Source organism: Nicotiana tabacum, chromosome 12, assembly GCF_000715075.1.
Source record: "Nicotiana tabacum cultivar K326 chromosome 12, ASM71507v2, whole genome shotgun sequence".
Classification (NCBI taxonomy): domain Eukaryota; kingdom Viridiplantae; phylum Streptophyta; class Magnoliopsida; order Solanales; family Solanaceae; genus Nicotiana; species Nicotiana tabacum.
Window position 1 is genome coordinate 127,150,587 of NC_134091.1, and position 25,812 is coordinate 127,176,398.

General features: G+C 35.0%; 3 protein-coding genes and 1 non-coding gene across 4 annotated transcripts; 2 read left to right on the forward strand and 2 right to left on the reverse strand.

Moving 5' to 3' along the window:
* The first annotated feature begins 2,063 nt into the window (after positions 1–2,063).
* On the forward strand, positions 2,064–3,838 carry LOC107832515 (putative F-box/kelch-repeat protein At4g22430). Its single transcript, XM_016660379.2, has one exon. The coding sequence runs from the start codon at positions 2,335–2,337 to the stop codon at positions 3,721–3,723; it is 1,389 nt and encodes a 462-aa protein (XP_016515865.1). The 5' UTR covers positions 2,064–2,334; the 3' UTR covers positions 3,724–3,838.
* Positions 3,839–10,677: 6,839 nt separating this feature from the next.
* LOC142167381 (uncharacterized) lies at positions 10,678–11,091 on the reverse strand. The gene has a single exon (XM_075227545.1). The coding sequence runs from the start codon at positions 11,089–11,091 to the stop codon at positions 10,678–10,680; it is 414 nt and encodes a 137-aa protein (XP_075083646.1).
* A 1,240-nt stretch (positions 11,092–12,331) lies between these two features.
* On the forward strand, positions 12,332–12,438 carry LOC142167699 (small nucleolar RNA R71). The gene has a single exon (XR_012697786.1). It is a non-coding gene; the product is annotated as a small nucleolar RNA R71 (small nucleolar RNA).
* Positions 12,439–21,402: 8,964 nt separating this feature from the next.
* Positions 21,403–25,189, reverse strand: LOC107832513 (E3 ubiquitin-protein ligase RMA3). Its single transcript, XM_016660377.2, has 2 exons — positions 25,049–25,189; positions 21,403–22,434 (listed from the first exon to the last, which is right to left on the reverse strand). The coding sequence occupies exon 2, from the start codon at positions 22,427–22,429 to the stop codon at positions 21,674–21,676; it is 756 nt and encodes a 251-aa protein (XP_016515863.1). The 5' UTR covers positions 22,430–22,434; positions 25,049–25,189; the 3' UTR covers positions 21,403–21,673.
* Positions 25,190–25,812: the final 623 nt, after the last annotated feature.

The following is a 25,812-nucleotide window of genomic DNA, read 5'->3' on the forward strand; positions in this document are numbered from 1 at the left end:
CATATTGAATTCATATTCGCCCAAATACCATCAAATAAATTGAAGCGGATAAAATATCTTTTTTAATTGAAGAAAGGCAAGCATAATATTACCTACAGAGTTGATTAACCAGCTGCATTATAATGATTAATGAAGATGAAGAATTAATGTACCTAAAATTAGTTTTTTATAATTAAGTTAGACTACTAATTGAAGACACTAGAATTCAACTTTAAAATGAAAAAGGACGTTATTTCTCAAGACCAACTAATTAACGTTTTAGCTGACAAGGAAAAAAAATCAAGAAGCATGAAAATAAGTCTTTTGGACTTTTTGACCAATTCTAATTCTTATCACTAAAGTAAAATAATATTTGCTCTCTTTTATTTTATATTACGTTTATTCTTGTTTGATTCATTTTAATTTTTTTCTGTTATTGATATGTTCTTAAAGAATGAGATATCATGAATTTCCTCACCCTAAAAAGGAGAAAGAAAAAAATAAAATTACATGTTTCAATTACTGATAATTGCTTGTAACTACCTTCATCCTTTTTCACGATGTATGTATTTTAGATTTTATTGGTTACTATTTCACTAATTGCAAAGAAAATATATGCAGTTTTAATTGAAATACTTAAAATAAAAGAAGTTAGATATACAGAGCCAATTGTTTTATAACAAAAAATACGAATTGCAAAGTATTCATAAATTTATGGATTTTGGATACTTGAGTGGTTATTTTATTTTATTGATATTTATCTCTAAAAGAAAAAGGAAAAAACATAATGTAGAAAAAAACTAATATGTTTCAACCAATAATCACGGCTTATAATCTAGTGATATCAATGTAAGTTTTCTACACACTAAGTGCAGTTAAAAATCTCTTTATGTTTTTTTTCTCATTCCCATTAGCCTTTCCCAATTCATTATTCTAAAATAAATATATGTAACGGATATGAATAGTTTCTTGGTAGGGAACCGAAAAATTGCACGGTATGTTTGGATTGTTTTTGGCGGAACATCCCTATTTTTTACGATCTTAATTGGAACACCATAATTTATATTTAAAGCTTGAAATTCGTATTTGATGGTGGAAAGTAAAAGGTTAATGATTCATTTTTTTGTTAAAATCGCTTGATTGTTGATAATTTTTTCCTAAAATTTTTTTAGTTCAAATGCCGATTTAGTGATGTAGTGTAAATAACTCTAAACTCTTTGTTGGATCTTAGAAAGTGTTGAAAAAGATAAAGTGGGTCTTTTTGATTTAGTGTTATTTGACTAAATTAGTAATTGGGGATTGTTTATATTGATATTTGGAAGCTTTATTTTAAATTTGAGATCATTTGAAGCAGAACACTTTGATCGAAATTGAAATTGTAAATTCGAATAATACTTTGTTAAAACAACACAAAATAATTATGTCAATCGGGTAAATTTCGGTGAGTAACTTAACGAATAGAGTAAAATATAGCATAAATTCTACTAATCCTGTAAAGAAATTCCTAAATATCATGCCAACCTGATAGACTTTGATGAACAACTTAACAAGTATATAGAATAAATATAACATAAACTTTATCAATCCAGTAGAGAAATATCTGAACAGCGAAATCATGCCAACCTGGTAGATTTTGATGAGCATCTTAACAGATATGTAGAGTAAAATATAACATAAACCCTACCAATCCGGTAGAGAAATTCTTGAATAGCGAAATCATGTCAACCAGATAGACTTTAATATGCAACTTAACATATATATAAAGTAAATATAGCATAAATTCTACCATCAGTAGAGAAACCTTGAACAACAATAATTAAATGCGGTTTCAGGGATCATTTTTTAAATAACGCCAATTTTAAAACTTTCGGCTAAGATCAGCCGCTTAGGGGGCGGCCATCCCTGTCAATCCCCAATAAATTTTGGAGACCGGAACCGTTCCATCACCAAATCAAGAAGTGTTTATTTTTCTTTGTAATTGTTTTAATAATCAAGAGTTCATTACCCAAGATACACTCTAATAAATTTCTATAACTACTCTCTATTTATTTATATAGTCTTTTTATTTGGTTGTTATTAAAAAAATGGTATACCAGTATACCGGAAGAGACTAAGAAAATAGAGTCAGTAGCAAATTGCAGGAATGGGCAAATCCACGAGGAGAGAAAATCTGTCTTCTAAATTTTACAAGTCCTTTTTAGTCTGCTTGACTCTAAGCCATATTTACACATATTCTCAAGCTATAAATAGGTAAAATCTTAAGTCCTCTAAATCTAAGCTCATTTCTTCTTTATTTCTTGACCCCCTCAAGATTTGCCCACTCAGTTCTTTATTGTCCAAATCTAAGCTAAAAAAATGGAGTTTTATGTTCATAACATAAAGGAAACAAATTTTGACAACCCCATTAATAGAAAACTTGCAAAACCCAAATCAAAGATTTTTTTCAAGAATGAGTACCTTCCTAATTGGTTCTTGGAAGAAGTTTTCTTAAGATTGCCTGTAAAATGTGTTTTTAGGTACAAATGTGTCTCAAAACAGTGGCTTTCCTTAATTTCTGCACCTTCTTTTGTATCCCTTTATATTTCTAGAGCTTCTGTGTTGCCCCAACAAGCACCTATTTGGACCATTCTTGCTGATACTCTGCGTGTTAATAATGGTGTTAACTATTTTGCTCAGTCATACTTGCCTGATTTGCTCTCTGATAATCGGTTACATCCAAGATTTTGTACAATTCATTCCCCTTGTATTGCTCGTCCTGAAGATGAACGATATACCATTGTAGCAGTGAGTGAGGGGCTAGTTTTGTACAATCGATGTGTAAGTGATTATCACATTTATAATGCTATTACAGGGCAATGCGTTGCGCTTCCTCCACCTTCGATGCGTTTTGGACATGTTAGTAATGGTTTTTTAACGGAATCTGAAGGGGGGTCTCTGAGGAGTTTTAAAGTTGTGAGATTTGGTTGTCAATTTGGCGAGTCGTATATCCTAAAGTTTGAGATATTCTCGTCTGAGACTGGAAGTTGGAGAAGTCTTGTTGTTCATAATGATGTACCAATTGAAGTTGTGTCGCTCAGGAGGCCTGTTGCTCTGAATGGGAACCTACATTGGATTGATCGTCGACTTGGGATTATGGCGTTTAATCCTTCCAATGACTTGAATCAATGTCGGATAATTGGACTTCCTAATGATATTGATAAGCAATGTAATGATGCTAGAAATAACGGAAGTCCTACTTTGTGTGATGTTCATCAGGATCACTTGAGGTATATCGAGGTATCTCTTGTGCCCTCGTATCCCTTCGGATTTTCGGGTTTTTCCGTTTGGATTCTTGACAACTATGACTCTTCAAATTGGACTCTGCAGCACAGGGTAAAGATCCGTGACATCGTGTTTGATGATACTTTAATTAGCAAAGCGTTAACTGGGCTCATTCCTACTCCAATCGCCTTCCATCCGCTTGATTCCAACATCTTATACCTTGGTTTCGGGGATGCTGTTGTTTCATATAACATGAAAACATTGAAGTTGGATGTCCTTGCTGCAAGGGCGGCTCAACAAAATTTGTGGCCTAAAGCCGGTGCTTTACCGGCTTCACCGTTCAGTCGACTCTGCCTTGGTGATCCAGATGATGTTCCAGATATGATTCAAAGATTATTACCTTGTTGGTCATCAGCATTCTTGTTCATGCTTCCTGCGTGGCCAATTTCTCTTCCTATTGATTACACAGGACTGAAGAAGTAATGTTGTGCTTCAATCAGTATTAACAAAAAAGTAGTAAGCAATAAAGCAAATGCTGATGATTCTGTGTATTAGTGAATTAATAAGAACTGCTTGTTCAAGTCATTTACTTTAAAAACATTTTCATGTACTAATCACTTCCTTATTCTTTACTATGCTGCTGGGTAGAGTTGTTTTCTTTGCTCTAGGAGCGTATGCAATGTACCATTACTTTGGGGCGTAAATGGTTCGATTCGGCTGGTTATTTTATAAAATTTGTACTATATCAATTTTTTGATTATTTTATTATGTATAATCAAAATTAGACTTTTCGAAACCTTCCCAATCATGTCAGTTTCTCTTCGATATCAGTACAGTTCGGTTAATTTTCTGTATTTATTTTAAACTTAATATATAAATATATTTTTCACATATAAATTTATTCGGTACGGTTCGATATTTTTGCGGTTTAAGTTCATAAAATAAAAAACCTACCCAAATTATCGGCACGACGATAGATTTATATAAAAATCTACGGTTATATTAAAAGAAACCTAAAAATCGTTCGGTACGGTTCGGTCGGTTTAATCGATTTTTAAATATCTATTGATACCTCTAGTAGTACTGGGTTCGTATGAACTAGGGGTGTCAATTTGAGCTCAAACCCATTTGACCTGCCCAAGGGGCCAGTCATTGACTTGTCCATTTGTTGAACTCTGCCCATCTAAAGTTCGGCTGATTTTTAGCTCAAATTGATCAATGAGTAATTTTGCTAAAATTTCTTTAAAATAATTCTTTTTTGTTCGACATATTACATATGACCATAACAAAAGAAAAAAATGTCTTATTTGATAATTAAACCATTCATAAGAAACAATACACATTAATTAAAGCTTGCTAAGAGTTGAGCGGGTTGGGCTATAACCCAAATTTTAGCACATCTTTATCTAATTCATCCCGGCCCAATAAATAACCCGCCTATTTATTGACTCAATCCATTTTGACCCGCTAAAATCAGCTCAGCCCGCCGTTTGACACCTCTAGTATGAACCTATACTTTCGGCGTGGAAATCCACTAAAATTGTAACAAATAATATATATGAATTTATAACTTTAAAATTAGAACGAATTCAATGCTAAGAATCTTAAAAATAAGTTATAGAACTTAAATTTTGGATCCGCCCCCGATATGCTAGAAATGATAGCTTAGGTAGCGTACATATACATTAAACATTTTAAAGAATTCAAGCATGTCTTTCTTAATATAGTCAGTTACAACTAATAGATAAATATGGCTGATGCATGCCTGTTTGGCGTATACGTAATCTGTGAAAGCAACTTAAGTATTATTAGACATTTAAGTCAAATTAACATTTTAGAATTTATGTCATTCGACGTCACATAAAATAAAACGAGTAAAATGCTTTCTGTTTCCCTAAATCGCATACGCAAGTGTACGCGGTCAATCAAGTAATAAAGACTAAGTAGAATATCGTCCACACGAGGACTTGTGATCAATTATCAACTAAATCAAACAATTTCTAATTTATCGAGTCAAGAACAAGTTCAAGATGATTTTTGTTTAATTGATTCTACTAACTAAAGTTGCGGTTAAAAGAAGAACTAATTAACTAGTACACCTAGCACAAAAGATTTTAATTCAATGAGAATAATATTCTAGGGTCATGGTTAAGTAATAATCCTGTTGAATTCTTCAATCAACTCGACTTATTAATATATCTGGGTTGTTAACCAACAAGGACAATAATACTTGTAGAAATTTGACAACTTCTACTCGCCTATTCAATTTATTCTAAACCCTATATTTCTACGAGATTAGAGGCGGCAAATAGGTATATTTCTATCCGTATTCGCAAATCAATTCCCCAATGACCAGGTTCAAGATCGCGCTCTATTCAATCCTATTGCAATCAAGAATTACCTCTTTCAAGTTCAACTCAAGATTCATATATAGTTCAACTCAAGATTTCAATGTTAGCTAGGCAGTAAAATAATTAAACTCAGGATATGAATAAACAACCCAATATGATAAATTAACTCGTCAAATCAATATCCGAATATCAACATTCATGTAAAACTATAACCCCAGAATAAACGAGTTTAGCCACGCATAGTCATTGTAGCAATCTCAAGAAATTCCCAAGAATACATAGAAATCAATAAAAGGAGAAAAAAAGAACTCAAGACGAATTCCACAATCGCAAAACTCTGTGATGGCTTTTTTCCGCTTCCAAGTGTGTTAGATGACCTAAAAGATGCATTTTTGGCTTATATATTGCGTACAAAAGTCGTGGGCCAGAGTTTTCTTTTTCCTTTTCCGAATCAGCTTCAGGGATTGATGCTGAGTTGGATGCTTCGCATCCGCCTTAGCTTGAACTTCTCATCATCGGATGCTGGGTGGATGCTTCGTGTCCACCCTCTGTTCCCTCAACTTTGTTGCGCCCAGGTGCAGATGCTAAGGTGGATGCCTTCTTCAGACTTCACTGCAAAGGGTGCTCCAAATAGCCTTTTTTCCAAGGTTGGATGTGACGCATCCATCCTCTTCTCGTATTGCTGGAGCATCTTTTCGTCATATTTTTGCACTCCAAACCTCCTAAATCATCATACACAACTTAATTAGTTATAAAACCAATAATTAATACGTGCTGGCCATTTTTAACACCAAATAGCACCAAAATCTAGTTAAAACATATGAAAATATGCCTAACATCACCGCTCACACTTAAACCTTTATTCGTCTTCAACCAAAGTAAAATCAACCTATAGACCGAACAAAATTAAGCTTAGCACTATCACGCCACAATTTTTCAATTAAGCTCAAGCACCAATAACTTTTGTTGATATCAACAATTAGCCCTTTGCATATACATTCTTTACTTACCTTCCCGTGTTCAAAACATGCCAAGCACAATAGTGAACAGTTCCAAATAATCAAATAGCAACTTCGGTACATCTCAACCTCAGAAACTGACTCCTTAGCATAACTACTTTCAAGTCAACTTACTCACTCTGACTAAACAGCTTAATAAAGTCACATATCCATCATGAAACATATGCATGTTGATATCCAATTTTTTCCTCAATTTTATAAGTATTCCATATAGTTTCAGAATGCCATTTTTGCACTACTACCCAACTCATAAGGGTCATATAAGTATTTTCTATAATGTTTAAGACTTTAAAATACATTTTCTTTCATTTAAATTATTCAAATATTCATCAATTATCCCTTCAAATTATTCTGGGGTGATTTAATCATCCAAATTTATTATTTGCACCCACGTGCATATTTTATAATATTTTACTTTATTTTATATAATTACATTTGTATTTTTATGGTGTATACATATTTTTGTAATAATACCCTATATTTTATAATTAATTGCATTTATTATTTTATTTAAGGTCAAAATAACTTTTTATACGTTTACAACCTTCAACCATTATTTTAAAGTATTTATTTTCTTAAATAATATTTTTGTACCTATTGAGCTATTTTATTAATTTATTTTCTCTTAATTTCTTTATTTTTAAAATCTGGCCCAAAATAAGGCCAAAATTCGGACCAAAGCTGGCGCAAACCATGGGCCCAATGCCCCACAACCTAGACCAAGTAACCCTCTCCCCAAACCTGGTCCAGACCCATTAAACGACCTGTCCCACCTATTTCTTTAATCCTGGCTCGTTGATCTCTCAAGATCAACGGCCCACGTCACCTCTCCTTTTTAACTACCCAATCCCAAACCCTAATACCCATTTTCCCCAAGCGGTCCCCTAAGCAATCTCAACTCTCCCTCTCCCTTCTGAAGAACCCTAGTCGCCTCCCCTTTTTAATCCCTCTCCGAATCCCGTTGATAATGGGATTCACCCATTATTTACTTACCATATCTATGTTCCTCTGTTACTGGTCGTCCGTTTATGGTATTACTTAGGTAATTACCTAACTTTGACAAGTACCACTTCCAAGATCGGACTAGGATGACTCGAATCTCTGGGATTTGGACGGTACTCTGTCCATATACACTCGACAAGGAACGATTTGCACCTTTGGTTTGATTTTCAAACAGTTGAATCCAATTAGGGTTTGAGATTTTCCATCTCCTCTACCGATTCTAATTTGCATTAGATATTTTCTTGTCTTATTTATGTTTAATTGATTGTTTCCCATGCTTGTTTGTTCAAATCGATCTCTATACAAACTGTCTTCCCTGTTTCCTCTCTAAGACTTACCTACTGCCACTGCTACTGCTTTCTCACTCTCACGCACTCTAAACTATTCTGAAATTTAAGATCTTGACCGGCTAAAAGCATAGGCCTTCGAAATCTTCTCTAACTACCTCCCTAGTGCGAGCACCGCTCGAGGCTCATCCGAAGCTCATGTGAACTCTAACACACTAGGGTTTGGAATTCTTGCTGTTGTTCTTACTGTGCTACTGAAACTTGGTGATTCTTCTCTATTTATTGTTAAACTGCAAATTGGTAAGTGTTCAAACCCTCGCAATTATGTTTCTTCCCTGTTTGTGATCATGCTTCTGAACATCCTTGTTATGTGGACTTTTCGAAGCCAATATGATAATGTGCCGACCTTTGCTTTGAATTTCTTCTGCAATCCTTCATCTGAACTTGTATAAGTTTTCATATATTCAATCAGTGTAGTCAATTCTGGGCTGTTATGCTTGCTCGAAGATGCTATGTTTATGTATGCTTACATTGACTGTTTACTATTGTACCATTTTCATGTCTCACTTTGAATACTTGCACTGAAAATCCTAGGGAATTATTGCCTGCCCAGAATTTGCTTTAATAATTAGTCCCTTTCTACTCAATCCTTTATGTTTGAGCTACTGTTCCCCTTGATCTACATGAATCTTATGTGTATTAATGTTTAGCAAAATATGTTGCTCTGTTGTTGGAAAACTTTAGTATTATGCTTCGACTTTTTCAAATCCTGCATTCTTTAGTATTGCCTAAGACTTCTAGTTGAATTTCAATATATTTAGTTCCTTCTGTTACACATGGTCAATTGGCATAAGCCCTGAGGTATGCATGTCCTAGTAACCTTAAAATTAGTATGATTTCCTTACCTACTATGAGTTCTTTTGGATTTTGAATCTTTGTGTTCTACTCAGCATGTTAAGTTGTTTGTCGACTGTTGTCGACCATGCTCACTAGTCTGCTTGTGGTACTGTTTAGGCTCTCATGATAGAAACCTGCATGTGAAATTGTTATCCTCCTGACTATAACCCTATCAGACTCCTATGATTAGAGTTCCTAGGTCTAAAGTCCTTTTTGACTAATTCTGGATCATACCTTACTCTAAACTTGATTTCTGGAAACTTGGGATGTGTGTGCTCACTCTGTTAACTCAATAGACATGCCTCTTAAGTCCTCCTTAAGCATGCCACACTCTCTCCTTTGTTGAATAATTGCTCAATCATGAACTTATGTTGCTTTCTACATCAAACTTGCCATGTTGAAACTAAGTCCTGTTGGTTATCTAGTGTCTTGATCCCTTAGCTTCTAAATGCAAGTGTCAATATGCTTCTTTAGTAATCTTGTCCTTGTTAGGTACTATTGTTAATAGAGTTCAGAACTATTAATTGGGTTGCCATGTGTGTTTTGTTAACTTATGTGGTTGAGTGGTTAATCTGCAATTGCTGGGTAAATGAGTCTTCTATCTGGGCCTGGTATGAGTTTATGTGTGGCCTTGGGCTGTGCAATGGATATATCTCCTATTCTGAGGTGTGTTTGGATCTAGGTCTGTTATTCGTGTGAGAAGTGATCTTGTTGAAGGCTCAGGCATTACTGGGTTATTTTTCTTTGGGCTTGTTCTATTTATTAGGAAAAGTTCTAGACACAGTGTACTACATGGAACTACACAAAAATCTCACCACATAATAGTACATGATTCGATTAGGATGACTACATCCAAACTCTCAATCAAAGCAAGTACATAGTGAAACCATAATTTTAATGCACAAGGCAAACAATTAGCATAAAAGTCAAGAAAATGAGCCTAAGCATCACAAATAAGCTATTTTATTTTTCAAGGAACAAATAGTTCTCAAAAACTCATGGGGAAATTTATAAACCACATGTCCAGGTCTAACTCTGTTGATACCAAACAAGTCACTAAATGTGTCAAATTCAGCCTGAGTCTCTATATCCTATACTACTCTAAAAATAAAAGGTACCCGGTTCAAAATATTATCCCTTGGAAAAGAGCCGGTGCCAAAATAAAAATCGAGGGAATGAGTACCTATGCAATCCTAATAAAAGCAAAAGAAAATCTTTTTTAGTATTTTTAATCGGACCTTAATCTCTCAAGAAATCTGTCCAAGAGATCCATCGTCGGAAAAAGTCCGAGCTTTTTCTAATTTGTTTTTTGTATTTTTTTTTTTGAAGAAAATACTTTAAACTAGACTATTTCTAGTTACGGGTTAAAAATAATAATGAGAATTTTTTTTATATAATTACACTCATGAAGTAATTCCCCCACCGTACACTTAAATTATGCATAGTCCTCGATGCATGATCACAGAGAAAAATTTTAAAACAGGGATGAGAAATACTCCCTGAGACCCTCTATAACCTAGCTAGCAACATGATCCTCAATATTATGGGTCAAGATGACCCAACACTTAAGCTCAAACATGCTCCTCAGTTTCAACTTCGGGTACTCAGACTTCCCCTAATCTGCAAAGAAAAACAAAACAAAACAAAACTTGACACTGTAAAAATAAAAAATAAAAAATACATCTTAGGTTGCCTCCCAACAAGTACCTGATTTAACGTCGCGACACGACTTTACTACTCTGCTCGGGCTGGCTGCTTTCGCTTTTTCTTTCTCCCATGAAGTCTAGCCTTTTTGCACGCTCTAAGAAGATCTCCTCTTTCGTCTTTGGATCTTTTCTCAATCATCTTTACACACTCAGCTTGCAACACCACCTCATCTAATTAAATTTTCCCACCTGGATCACTACAATTCACATAAGGACTCTGCTCTATCCCTTTCGATTCCACCACAATAATCATACACAAGTCCTCATAATGCTTAGGGAGCTTAAGTGCTTTATGCACATTAAAAATGATTTCCTCATTATCAACTCTCGTCTTCAACTTCCCTTCCCTCACATCAATAATCGTTCTACCAGTGGCCAAATATGGTCGCCCTAAAATAATGGGCACTTCCTCATCTGCCTCGTAATCAAGAACAATAAAATCAGCATGAAGAATAAACTTTCCCACTAGAACTAACACATCCTCAATAATTCCTTCTGGCATCACTAGTGACCTATCTGCCAACTGTAAAGTGATTGTAGTCGGTCCAAGGACCCCCAATCCTAGTTGCTTGAACAAAGATGATGGCATCAAATTTATACTAGTCCCTAAATCACACAGGACTCTACCAACTTTTTATTTCCCAAGAGACATAGGTGTTGTGAAACTCCCAGGATCCTTTAACTTAAGAGGAGGTTTACTCTGAACTCTAGCACTGGACTCTTCACTAAGTGCAATTATTTCAAACAGTGTATGTCTTCGCTTTTTTGCCACAATATCCTTGATATACTTTACATACTTAGGTACTTCCTGCAAAATTTCCACCAAAGGCAAATTCACATGCACTTGGCTCAGAATATCTAAGAAATTTTTATACTTAGCATCATCATTTTTCTTCTGCAATCTTTGTGGAAACGAAGGTGGTGGCCTTGTCACAATTACTAGCTCTGATCTTTTGCTCTCTTTCTCATTTTCCTCAACTGGCTTGGGAACTAATTTTCCTTCAGGACTAGCCATATACTTCTTTTTCTTTGGAACTTCCTCTAATACTCTTCCATTTCTCAAGGTAACCGCATTGATTTGAGTTTTAGGATTAGACTCAGTATCACTAGGAAGAGCCCCAGCTGGCCGATTATTTTGAGTACTGGCAAGTTGCCCCATTTGTCGCTCCAAATTCCGAATAGCAATAGCCTAATTTTGATTATCAGCCATAATTTTCTTGAGCATCTCCTTAATTTTACCCATCGGATTTACTGATTGAACAACCTGTGGCGGCTGAAAATTCTGGTGTTGGCCTTGTGGTCTTAGCTGATTCTGAACTCCTTGATTTTCACCCCATGAGAAATTTGGGTGGTTCCTCCAATTAGGATTATATGTATTGCCAACTTTATTCTGATTTATTTATCCTCTATTTGTATTCCTCACAAAGTAAATAGATTCTGGATCCACTAGACAGACATCACTAGTATGGCCCTCGCCACAGACTTCGCAGAACACCGCACTTGTTGTACTGATTGAACCTGTTGCATTGGTTGGAACTGCCATTGGTTCTGAACCACATTCATTTTGCTGATTTGATTCGCTAAAGATGCTACTTGTGCAGATAATGCTGATACAACATCCAATTCAAGTACCCCCGCAGCTTTCTGGACGGTGTGTCTACCTGCTTCCCCTTGCCAATTTGGGTTGTTTTTGGAAAAACTTGTTCAGCGGCGCATAAATCTCATCAAAGCTCTTTTCCAATACTTGACCACCACCTGCATCATCTACTATTATTTTTGTTTCATGGTGAAGACCTTCAATAAAAGTGTGAGCTAGTACCTCGTTGGTTTGGTTATTGTGTGGACAGTCTCTTAGTATCCCTTTGAATCGCTCCCAGGCTGCATAAAGTGATACACCTTCTCTCTGTTTGAATGCAACTATCTCACTTCTTATCTTTGCGATTTTACCAGAAGGAAAGAACCTAGCCAAGAATTTGCGAGCCAAATCATTCCACGATGCAATAGAGTTAGCTGGCTCAAACTTCAACCATCTCTTGGCCTCTCCCAACAGTGAAAAAAGGAACAATGTGAGCCCGACATAATCCGATATGACCCTGTTAGTAATATAGGTATCACTAATCTCCAAAAAATTCAGAATATGTTGTTGGGGATCTTCGTGTGGCAGTCACATGAACTTTCCATTTGCATGACATAGCTGGATCATGCTCTGCTTAAGCTCGAAATTTCCAGTGATCCTAGGCTTAACGATAATTGTGGTGACATTAGCAATGCTGGGCATAGCCACCTCTTGCACCGCCAATTGGTGTTCATCCGCCATTTTAGCAGGAAGTTGAATGAGTGCTTGTAGATTATTTACTTTTCGAGCTTCTCTCAACCTTCTACGAAATGTTCTCTCAGGTTTTGGGTCAAAATCCTATAGTCTATCCTAACTTCTACCCCGTTGCATTCAAGCAGAGTACCTGAGATCAAACACCCAGCCAAAAATAAGATTAAAAACTAAACTCGATGAGTAGTAAAAGCTTAATCTAGTAAAATAGTTAATTTCTAAGTGCCAACAACGGCGTCAAAAACTTGTTGCCCTAAATCGCACACACAAGTATACGCGGCCAATCAAGTAATAAATAGTGAGTAGAATATCGTTCCCACGAGGACTTGTGATCAATTATCAACTAAATCAAGCAATTTCTACTTTATCGAGTCAAGAACAAGTTCAAGGTGATTTTTGTTTAATTGATTCTACTAACTAAAGTTGCGATTAAAAGAAGAACTAATTAACTAGTACACCTAGCACGAAAGATTTTAATTTAATGAGAATAATATTCTAGGGTCATGGTTAAGTAACAATCCTGTTGAATTCTTCAATCAACTCGACTTATTAATTTATCTGGGTTATTAACCAACAAGGACAATAATACTTGTAGAAATTTGACAACTTCTACTCACATATTCAATTTATTCTAAACCCTATATTTCTACAAAATTAAAGATAAAAAGAACGCATTAATAATCTCTTGCATAATTGGATAAGCACGGCAAATAGGTATATTTCTATCCGTATTCACAAATCAATTCCCCAATGACCAGGTTCAAGATCGCGCTCTATTTAATCCTATTGCAATCAAAAACTACCTCTTTCAAGTTCAACTCAAGATTCATATATAGTATTTCACTGTTAGCTAGGCAGTAAAATAATTAAACTCATGATATGAATAAACAACCCAATATGAATAAATTAACTCTTCAAATCAATATCCGAATATCAAGATTCATGTAAAACCATAACTACAGAATAAACGAGTTTATCCACGCATAGTCATGGTAGCAATCTCAAATAATTCTCAAGAATACATAAAAATCAATAAAAGAAGGGGAAAAAAGAACTCAAGACGAATTCCACGGTCGCCAAACCCTGTGATGGCTTTTTTTCGCTTCCAAGTGTGTTAGATGACCTAAAAGAGACCTTTTTGGCTTATATATTGCGTACAAAAGTCGTGGGCCAAAGTTTTCCTTTTCCTTTTCCGAATCAGCTTCAGGGATTGATGCTGAGTTGGATGCTTCGCGTCCGCCTAAGCTTGAACTTCTCAGCATCGGATGCTCGGGTGGATGCATCCACCCTTTGTTCCCTCAACTTTGCTACGCCCAGGTGCGGATGCTAAGGTGGGTGCCTTTTTAAGACTTCACTGGTAAGGGTGCACCAAATAGCCTAAGGGTGCACCAAATAGCCTTTTTTCAAAAGTTGGATGCGACACTCCCACCCTCTCCTCCTATAGCTGGAGCATCTTTTCGTCATATTTTTGCACTCCAAAGTCAAAATCTCTTAAATCATCATACACATCTTAATTAGTCATAAAATCAATAATTAACACATATTGAGCATTTTAAACACCAAATAGCACTAAAAAACGGTTAAAACATAGGTAAATTAATATTAAAACATATAAAAATATGCCCAACATCACTTTCTTTAATTAATGAAAGTCGGCATACTAATACCTCCGTAATATTTACTTAGATTGATTAATAATTGAAGACACTAAAATTCAACTTTAAATGAAAATGACATTATTTGTCGAGATCAACTTCACTTTTTAGTTGACAAGGAAAAAGGAATAAAAAAATATATGAAAATAAGTTTTTGACCCCTCAATAGATGAATGCCAATTGTCCAATTCTATTTTCTTATCATCACGAAAAAATAACTTAGAACGCCATCTTTGACCAAAAATAGACACTGTCATATTAAAATACTTAGTAAAGTAATGTTGAAAAGTTAGTTTTATTAATGATACAGAAATAAAATAAGCATTAAAGTAGTGTAGAAAAGTTGGTTTGATTGATAGATTTCACGTAAAGTTCAAACTTTAAGTAGATTAAATGAATTCTTAGAAAAGTAAGTAGTCTTTATATTTATATTTTCAATTTTGTTAGATCAAAAAGAAGTAATGCCAAAAAAAAAAAAAAAAAAAAAAAAAAAAATCTTAAGGGAACAACTTCTACTTCTACAGTGTCTCTTTCTGAAAATATAACGTGCTAAAGAAATATTGTCATATTTTTAGTAATGTGTTGAAATTATTTTAAGAACAACAAATAAATTGCGTGTTGTATGTATTCGCATTCTTTCCTGTAATGTAATTAAATAGTTTTATATTTTTGTTATTGGACAACTAGTCATGTGTCTGTGATTCTGTTTTCAAGGGAAAGATTTTGAAAGTCTTTTCTACTCAAAGACTTTCAAAATCACACAAATAGATAGCAGTTAACAAATGAAAGTCTTTTCTGTTATTTTCATTCATTTGAATTACTCGCTCAGTTACAAATTAGTCATTGCTTCTCTAGTCAGTTGGCTAATCTTCAAAACTAAAGTTCATTATATCCAACTCTATAGCTTACAACAAAAGTTAAGATACATGCAATACTAATTTGTGATTATATTCACTTTTTTGTGTGTATTAACATATACTAATTTTGTAAAATTTCTTTGATGAATTCCGATTAGCTTGAAATTTTGTAGGTCAATAAGAAATAGTCTATTGACTAATATTCATTATTTCACCATGACTTTCTGGTTCATTTTATGGTATTTTTGGGTTATGCAATACGAGCTTGTAGTTATATTCATTTTTTCATGTGTATTAATACATGCCGATTTTGTAGAATTTTTTGGACGAACTCTGATTAGCCTAAAATTTTGTAGGCCCACAGAAAATGGCCTAGTGACCAATACTCATTGTTTTGCCACGACTTTCATATTTATTTTATGATGTTTCAAGGTCATACAATACCAATTTATGATTATATCCATTTTTGTGTATATTAGTACATATTGATTTTGTAGAATTGTTTTGACGAATTCCGATTGACTTGAAATTTTGTAGGTCCTCGAGAAATAGCCTAGGGACCAATACTTATCGCTTCGCCATCACTTTCGTGTTCTTTTTTTTTTTTTTTGGCATTTTGGGGTCATGCAACATGAACTTATGATTATATCTACTTTTCGTGTGTATTAATACATGCATATTTCGCAAAATAAATTGACGGCCTCCGATTAGCCTGAAATTTTATAGGTTCGTAGAAAATGACCTAGTGACCAATACTCATCCCTTCGCTATGACTTTTGGATTTATTTTATGGCGTTGAGTAGTCATGTAACATGAATTTGTGATTTGCTTTTTCGTGTGTGTTAGTACACGCTGATTTTGTAATTTATTTTTACGGACTCTGATTGGCCTGAAATTTTGTATGTCCATCAAAAACATTTGTCACGATCCCAATTAACCCTCCGTAAGGTGTCGTGATGGCACCTAATCTTTACGACTAGGTAAGCCTAATATTACGAAAAATATAAAGAAAACACAATATTTTAAAGATAAACAGCATATTGTGAATAGCCAAGAGTAGTACCACTCGACATATACAAAATAATTTTCCAAGACCTGAAATATCATAAAGTCACAAGCTGCTATAATTTATGTAGCTCTATACAAAAGTCTGAAGATAATAAAGAAAGTCTCTAGGCGAGGGAGTAGAAGGGGACTCCGAAGATCGGCGGACGCAAGCAGTAGTACCTTGAAATCTCCTAAAATCAGCAGCACGTACTAATCCCGAGGTTGATAGCTCGCACCTGGATCTGCACACGAAAACATGTGCAGGGAAGGGTATGAGTACACCACAATGGTACCCAGTAAGTGCCAAGTCTAACCTCGGTCGAGTAGTGACGAGGTCAGGTCAAGGCCCTACAGGAGTAAATATAATAAATTAAACAGTAAAAGATATAAGTAAAGTTTACGGTAACACAGTTAAAGAAATTCTCGAAAATTTATCAATTAAGGGAGCCCTCGGCTCTGAACAAGGTAAATACAGTGGAAAATCTCCCGGGATACCGTCCCATAGTTCCGAATGAATATGCAGTACAGGGGGATCTCCCGAAATACGTCTATAGTCCCAAAGTAAATATGCAGTGCTGGAGGATCTCCCGAAATACGTATGTAGTCCCAAAATAAATATGCAAGACAGGGGGATCTCCCGGAATACGTCTGTAGTCCCAATTTAAATATGCAACTCAAGATGAAATGGCAGGTATGACATCGAGTTATACAGTTTATACTGAACACAGATAAGAAAAGTAGGGACTTAACTAAGCATGACGCACAGAATGTCAAATAGGTAGTTAAAAACACGTAAGCATGCTTCTCTAGTCTAAGTTTAACAATTAAACGTATTAGTGCAATTTAATAAGGAAAAACAGTTTATGATTTAGAAAGGGAAAACGGGATTTTTGCAATAATAGCCAATGTACGTACTCGTCACCTCACGTACACGGTGCCCACACATCAATTAATATCAAACATCCTAAGGGGAAAGTTCCCAACACAAGGTTAGACAAATCACTTACCTCGAACCGCTCAAATCAACTTGATATCACGTTCTTGCCACAAGTATCCGACTCCAAATGGCCCGAATCTATTCAAATTTATTGCATAATGTAAATATAACTACAAGTAACTAATTTAACTAATTAATTCGAAGCTAAAATGTGAAATTAGGAAAAACGCCCAACAAGTCTCCCCGGGCCCATGTCTCGGAATCGAGTAAAAATTATAAATTATGAACACCCATTCACTCAAGAGTTCACTTGAACAAAAATTATCTAAATCCGACGTCAAATTCCCATTAAATCTCAGATTTTCAATTGAGGAATCTTTTCCCACATTTTTAAATTTCTACCCTCAAATTCCTTAATTAGACGAGGAAAACAATAATAAATTTATGTATTATGATCAAAATAGAGTTAGAATTAGTTACCCAAGAGTTCTCCTTCAAAATTCCTCGAGAAATCGTCCCCCATCAAGCTCTAAATCGAATTAGTGAAAAAATGAGGAGTGAACCCTCGAAGCTACCTCTTCAACCCAGCGATTTCTGCACCTGTGCTCATGGGGCCGCATCTGTGGTCACGCACTTGCGGAAAAATCATCGCTGGTGCGGAGGTCACTTATCCGGGCTGGGTTCGCACCTGCGGATACGCTTCTGCGCTCAATCGTCACCTTCTCACCTCCGCATCTGCGACTGCCCTTCTGCAGATGCATCTCCGCTCCTGCTGCTCACTCGTCGCATCTGCGACCACTAACACCCGGCCTAAAAGCGCACCTGCGATACCAGCCTCGCTTCTGCGGGGCCGCACCTGCGGACTCCCCACCGCAGGTGCGAAAACACCAGAACCAGCAACTCAAAAATTCCTCTAAGTCCAAACTTTCACCCGTTAAGCACCCAAAACACACCCGAGGCCCCCGGGACCTCAACCAAACATACCAATCAATCCTAAAACACCATACGAACTGTCATATTAAAATACTTAGTAAAGTAATGTTGAAAAGTTAGTTTTATTAATGATACAGAAATAAAATAAGCATTAAAGTAGTGTAGAAAAGTTGGTTTGATTGATAGATTCACGTAAAGTTCAAACTTTAAGTAGATTAAATGAATTCTTAGAAAAGTAAGTAGTCTTTATATTTATATTTTCAATTTTGTTAGATCAAAAGGAAGTAATGCAAAAAAAAAAAAAAAAAAATCTTAAGGGAACAACTTCTACTTCTACAGTGTCTCTTTCTGAAAATATAACGTGCTAAAGAAATATTGTCATATTTTTAGTAATGTGTTGAAATTATTTTAAGAACAACAAATAAATTGCGTGTTGTATGTATTCGCATTCTTTCCTGTAATGTAATTAAATAGTTTTATATTTTTGTTATTGGACAACTAGTCATGTGTCTGTGATTCTGTTTTCAAGGGAAAGATTTTGAAAGTCTTTTCTACTCAAAGACTTTCAAAATCACACAAATAGATAGCAGTTAACAAATGAAAGTCTTTTCTGTTATTTTCATTCATTTGAATTACTCGCTCAGTTACAAATTAGTCATTGCTTCTCTAGTCAGTTGGCTAATCTTCAAAACTAAAGTTCATTATATCCAACTCTATAGCTTACAACAAAAGTTAAGATACATGCAATACTAATTTGTGATTATATTCACTTTTTTGTGTGTATTAACATATACTAATTTTGTAAAATTTCTTTGATGAATTCCGATTAGCTTGAAATTTTGTAGGTCAATAAGAAATAGTCTATTGACTAATATTCATTATTTCACCATGACTTTCTGGTTCATTTTATGGTATTTTTGGGTTATGCAATACGAGCTTGTAGTTATATTCATTTTTTCATGTGTATTAATACATGCCGATTTTGTAGAATTTTTTGGACGAACTCTGATTAGCCTAAAATTTTGTAGGCCCACAGAAAATGACCTAGTGACCAATACTCATTGTTTTGCCATGACTTTCATATTTATTTTATGATGTTTCAAGGTCATACAATACGAATTTATGATTATATCCATTTTTGTGTATATTAGTACATGTTGATTTTGTAGAATTGTTTTGACGAATTCCGATTGACTTGAAATTTTGTAGGTCCACGAGAAATAGCCTAGGGACCAATACTTATCGCTTCGCCATCACTTTCGTGTTCTTTTTTTTTTTTTTTGGCATTTTGGGGTCATGCAACATGAACTTATGATTATATCTACTTTTCGTGTATATTAATACATGCATATTTCGTAAAACAAATTGACGGCCTCCGATTAGCCTGAAATTTCATAGGTTCGTAGAAAATGACCTAGTGACCAATACTCATCCCTTCGCCATTACTTTTGGATTTATTTTATGGCATTGTGTAGTCATGTAACATGAATTTGTGATTTGCTTTTTCGTGTGTGTTAGTACATGCTGATTTTGTAATTTATTTTTACGGATTCCGATTGGCCTGAAATTTTTGTATGTCCATCGAAAACATGCTAGTGACCAATACTCATAGCCTCGTCATGACTTTTGGGTTTTCTTTTTGGTTTTTTAAGGTCATGCAAGACGAATTTATGATTATATCCATCTTTCCGTGTGTATTAGTATATGCTGATATTGTAAAATTTTTTTGATGAACTACGATTAGCCTGGAATTTCGTAGGCCTATATGAATCAGCCTAATGACCAATGCTTATTGTTTCGCCATGACTTTCAGGTTCATTTATGGCCTTTCGGGATCATGCAATACAAAATTTTGTTATATCCACTTTTTCGTGTGTAGTAGCACATGCTGATTTTGTAGAATTTTTTTGACGGATTCCGATAAAATTAAATTTTTGTAGGTCCATAGATTACGGCCTAGTGACGAATATTCATTATTTCGCCATGACTTTCAGGTTCATTTTATGACTATTCACTTAGTTTAACTTGTCATAAACAAGCTATGCTATTACTATAGCTAAGAGTATCTCATTAAGCATAAAGTGAAAAATATATAGTAAAAGAGTGATTTCAAGCGAAGGTAAAAAATATTAAGTAATTTCTTCTTATCTATCTAAGGTTTGGTGAATAGAATTACTCAATGCATGTGTTGGAAGAAAGTAACAAATAACACGTGGAAGTAGTTGTAGGTGGCTAGACATCAAAATGTATGTATGTATGTATGTATGTATGTATGTATGTATGTATGTATGTATAATAGGTACATGTAAGAAATTGTTTAAATTAGTTCAAAGGAGAAAGTAAGAAAGCACAGTTTCCGAAAATCCGTTGTAGAGCATTTCTCGGTGATTATCCGGTCTGCTATAACTTTTAGTATAATAAATTGAAAATAATAGGGATATTATTACTTTTAGCCTGCGCCAGAAATTATTTATATTTGGTAGCCGAAAAAGTGTATAAAACTTGTAATTTATGTATCTAACATACAGAATGTATGTGTATATATATATATATATACAAATTTTATACATTTTTTCGGCTATTATTTTTACAGCGACTATACAATGTCATTTTTCCAAAATAATATGCAAGTGCTAAAAATTACTTAAAGATAGTAATAAGAAAAACGCTTCCTCCACTCATAAGAGATGGAAGTCATAGTTGTATGACTAGTCACTTTTAGGACTATTATTAAAATGTGATTTGTGACCTATATTAGATGGACTTTATGTCAGCTTGCATTGCATTAAGGGCAGCCCACTACACAAAGCGTCTCGCGTTTATGCAGGGTTCAGGGAAGGGTCGCACCTCTAGACGGTGTAATGTTTTAAAGGCAGTCCAGTACACGAAGCATCTCGCATTTACGCAAGAATTAGGGAAGGGCCGCACCCCTAGAGGGTGTAATGTAAGCAGCCTAGCATGATACAAGCATCAGTGGCTGATTCCAGACTATGTCAGCTGGCATTGTTGGTTCTAAATCCGAATAAACAATGAGATTTTGCGATATCTTGATGAGCAACATAAAACTAGTGTCTAGTCATTTATAATGAATCTTCGTAATAATGAATGCGTTGTTGTATCGGGTATGTATAAGTATCCAACACAATTTTTACTAATTTTCTCATATATTTCAAAGACTTCACACAGATATCTATATTCATATCACACTCTAGTTCGAGCAATAATTAGCATATAAACTGTGTGGATAGGCCATAGAAAGATAAAAGCAACCTTTGCAAATTGCAAGGTATAGAGTCTATTCTGTTTAATCACTATAAGTCTGTTTATATTTTTTACTATCAACTACATTCCCGACTGCTGATAAGCACAGTCACCTTTGTACATTTGTACAGTGATGAAGAACATAATAATAATAATTAGAATAGGAGAAGGCACAAGATGAAGCAACAGAAGAGAAAGATGGATACTCTGTTAAGAGACTTGTCCACCTGCATTTCTTGCCTTCTCATTCTAGAGCTACCATTTCCCGGTATGGGGTAAGAGCCTGGATAAGGATATGAAAACGAACTTGCATCCGAGCCCCCCAACATCCTCGTAAGGAACATTTCTCCAAACATCACAACCATAGGGCTGAATAGCCTAGTCATCGCAGCGCCTCCAACGCTAGATGGAGCTATAGCCGAAAAGCCACCAAAAGCGGGGGGATAATACAAAGAAGTGTGATGAAGTTGTTGATGAACGTGAGAAGTTGGTGATGATGTATTGACTTGTGTGGTTGTCCAAATGGCTGGAGGACGGCGAGGTATGGCCACATCAACTTGAGACTCGTTGGATTCGTATTCTTTTGATGATGTCCCACGGCCATAGAGAGGTACAAGTGAGGAGTTTGAGATATGAGCTTTGCAGACTGGACATTTAGGTGTCTCTTCTGATCCAGCTGTAGAGTTCTCAACTTGAAGCCACTTGTAAATGCACGGCCAGCAGTAGAGGTGACCGCAGAGGGTGACTACAGGATCATGTGCTGAATCGAGACAAATGTTGCAATCAAAACACCCCATTGTACTTCCATTGTTTGTTGTTGGAACAGGAACTGAGTTCCTCGTTTTAAGTGAAACGCCTTCATCAGATCCAAAACTGATTATAGGTTCACCAAAAGATTGCTCTAGATCCATAGAATCTGTTAAAACGACAAAAAATCACAAATATATCAATCACCTGACGATATTCCTTCGAAAATCATCTAAGAAATCACATGAAAATAAAGAGCTGGTTTTCACACATTTGAACTTTGAGAATACATGACGACAGGAGCCACGGCTATGTCTATGTTACATGAAGTTTCTCATTTAATGTCAAATACAGTGGATACTTACACAACTATATCGATACATGCGCCATAATTTAGTCTATGTAATATAGGGCTATACTTCCATAACTGGGAAAGGCACCATATAAAGAAACCATATATCTTTACCAGCATAGCTACATTTCTTTTTGCCTGTCCTCTTCGAACCAGATTAGTACAAAATTAAGTTAGTAAAAAGGGCAGCATGGTGTACTAAGCTCCTGTTATGCGCGGGGTCCGGGGAAGGGCCGGACCACAAGGGTCTATTATACGCAGCCTTACCCTGCATTCCTGCAAGAGGCTGTTTCCACGGCTCGAACCCGTGACCTCTTAGTAGCTACTAGTATTTATAATCACAAAGATGTTGGCATTTGTTCCCAAAAGATTCAAATAGATAATCACTAGATTAGTCATTAGACTACGCTCCACTTGGATTCATCACTTTTTCTTTAAATTCCTCCGGAATGTGTTTGAGCGTACGTGCATTTCTCTCTCCCACTCAATACTTAAATAATAGCTCCTACCTGTACTCCTGAATCTCAATTCTGTTTTCGTTTAACTATTTCCAACAATGCCCAAGGACATAAAATTTATGAGTGGAGACTTATTATTATGCTACAAGAATGAAACTGGCATGTTACATTTTTTGAAGTACCACAATCTGACAGGAAGCTTAAATCATTAATTTCAGTAAGCTGCACAGAGGCAATTCAAATAATCTAAATATGTATGCTCAGTACACCAACCTAGAATAGCAGCAAATCAGAATTTTAAGCAAAATTTTCTGAATGTATGCCAAAACAGAAGCACGAAAAAGTAAGTGCAAATGACAAGGAGCCACGATTAAGATCTTCATGAATGAAAAGGAGCCTATGGCAACAAATATAGAATAATGAGACTTTAATAAAATTAAATGCACCACACATTTTCCCCATTAAAAAAGGGATGTCAAGAACCGAACTTCAAAATTTTCAGAAGTTTGTAAACTACTCCCTCCGTTCCGATTATGTGAACCTATTTCCTTTTTGGTCCGTTCAAAAAAGAATGACCCCTTTTTAAATTTGGAAACAATTTAGCTTAAACTTCCAATTCTACCCTAATGAGAAGTTTTTATAACCACACAAACACTCCGGACCCCTTTTTGACTTGTTTAGAACCATAAATTCCAAAAATCTTCATTTTTTCTTAAACTTCGTGCCCAGTCAAACAGGTTCATATAAATTGGAACGGAGGGAGTATTACGCAGCATTTGATTTGGATTCATGATCATATTTTCATTCTTTTGAGGTTAAATTTTTTTCTTTTAAGGATCAGAAGATGGGGATTTTGAGGTGGTGGAGGTAGTGTAACTGACTGCAAAGGAAGCTCGGGAAAGAAGCAGAAAAGGTGAAGAAAAGCCAAGTTAACTAAAATTTCTACCATCAGAAATGTTAATTTCAACAAAAGATAGCTCAACGAAGATTTATCCCGAAATGGAAGGAAAATTGCAATTCCACATCGTCCATTCCTTGGAGGGGGATAACTTATGTGAGAAACATTGTCTCGCGGCAAATGAAAAGAAAAGCAACCTATTTTATAAAGCAGTAAAATTATTGACAATTGCTCTAGTAAATTAAGCATGCGTTAACCTTGGCCATTGAAAATAAAGCTTAAAAATGATCTCAAGCTTGAAAGTACATTAAGACGAGATTAATCACGACATAAATAACGAAGCAGAAAAAATTCAACTAATCACTTACAGCTCAATCTCAAACTAGTTAGAGTTGACTTAACATTCCTTTATATCCATTTAGCTTTATTCAGATCCATTTCATTTAAATTCTAAATAATTTACATTAATTTCCCTTATAATACTGTAATCAATTGATGACACCATATCCCCTGGCCACTGAAATAAAAACGCCTATAAACGATTTCAAGCATGAAAATACACATCAAACGAGATCAATCACCACGCAAATCACGAAGCCAAGAGTTCAACAATAAATCCTCTATACTCATTTTGCTTTATTTGGATCCGTTTCTTTCCAATAACAAATAATTTATCTCCTAAGCCAAATTAGACATTCTTATACAACGAAAGGAATTTTCTAATTGCCAAATTTATCCTACACATTATATATACAAGTTTCGACTTTATTTGCATTATACTCTATTCTTACATATGAAGCCAGGGGCGGAGCTAGAAGCCTCAATACTGGTTCGACCTAACAAGTTAACTTTTGCTCAAACAGCGACGTTTGTATTAAAAAATTTATTAAATATGAATAATTATTAAATTTAAAACCCAGTTATTAGCACTTAAAGTTTTCGTTCTAATATCTAGAACCCATAACGTTGAAATTCTGACTTCGCCTATGTATGAACCAAAAGATTAACAGAAAATAAAATCAAGGAAACCACGAAACAAACAGAACATTAACAGAATACAATGCGAATAATGTACCGGCGCGTGGGAGAACGGAAGAGTGGACGGCGATTGAATCGCGTGGAGGAGGAGACTAACAACGGCGAGTCTTAAAAAAAGTGTCGTCGGAAGTGATTTTGGAGGAGAAATTAAAGCTATGAAGGAAGAAATTGGAGAGCAATGTAGCAACGAATGGGGTGTGAATTATTTGGGGTTAGTATTTAAAAACAGTAAAATGTTTTTCTCAACCGCAAAAGGGAGAGAAATATGGGTTGACACGTGAAAAGGGAGGCGCGTGTGGGCGGTTTTTTCTCTTGGAGTTACACGTGGCCTTATACTACACGCGCTTAGATCTGATCCTTTTTATGGAGAACACACTTTTATCAACATAATGTTTTAGAGAAGTAACATTTGACGTGTAAATATCATTTGACTATTATATACAAAATTATCCAAAAAATATTTTATCATTATTATAACATATGAAAAAAATTAAATTTAAAATTTCAGAAGGTATAGTTTACTAATTAAAAATTAAAGAAAGCTGATTTTTTTCATCTAAATAGATTTTCAATTGTTTTCGAACAATGGAGAATGAAAAACTTACACTTTAATACGTCTTCTTCAAATTAAACCTTATACAAGATGAAGAACTTTTGTCCAAAGGAATAAAAACATATTTAAAGATCTTTCAAAGAAATAAAATATTTAATTATATATTCACGTAATTTGTCCTAAGTGGTGTATTAAAATTTTTAAATATTTGATCAAAATCTATAATTGGAATTAATTATCCATCTGTT

Coding starts and splice junctions, on each gene's coding strand:
- LOC107832513 (XM_016660377.2), bottom strand. CDS start 22,429: ATGGATCTAGAGCAATCTTTTGGTGAACCTATAATCAGTTTTGGATCT.
- LOC142167381 (XM_075227545.1), bottom strand. CDS start 11,091: ATGCCATCATCTTTGTTCAAGCAACTAGGATTGGGGGTCCTTGGACCG.
- LOC107832515 (XM_016660379.2), top strand. CDS start 2,335: ATGGAGTTTTATGTTCATAACATAAAGGAAACAAATTTTGACAACCCC.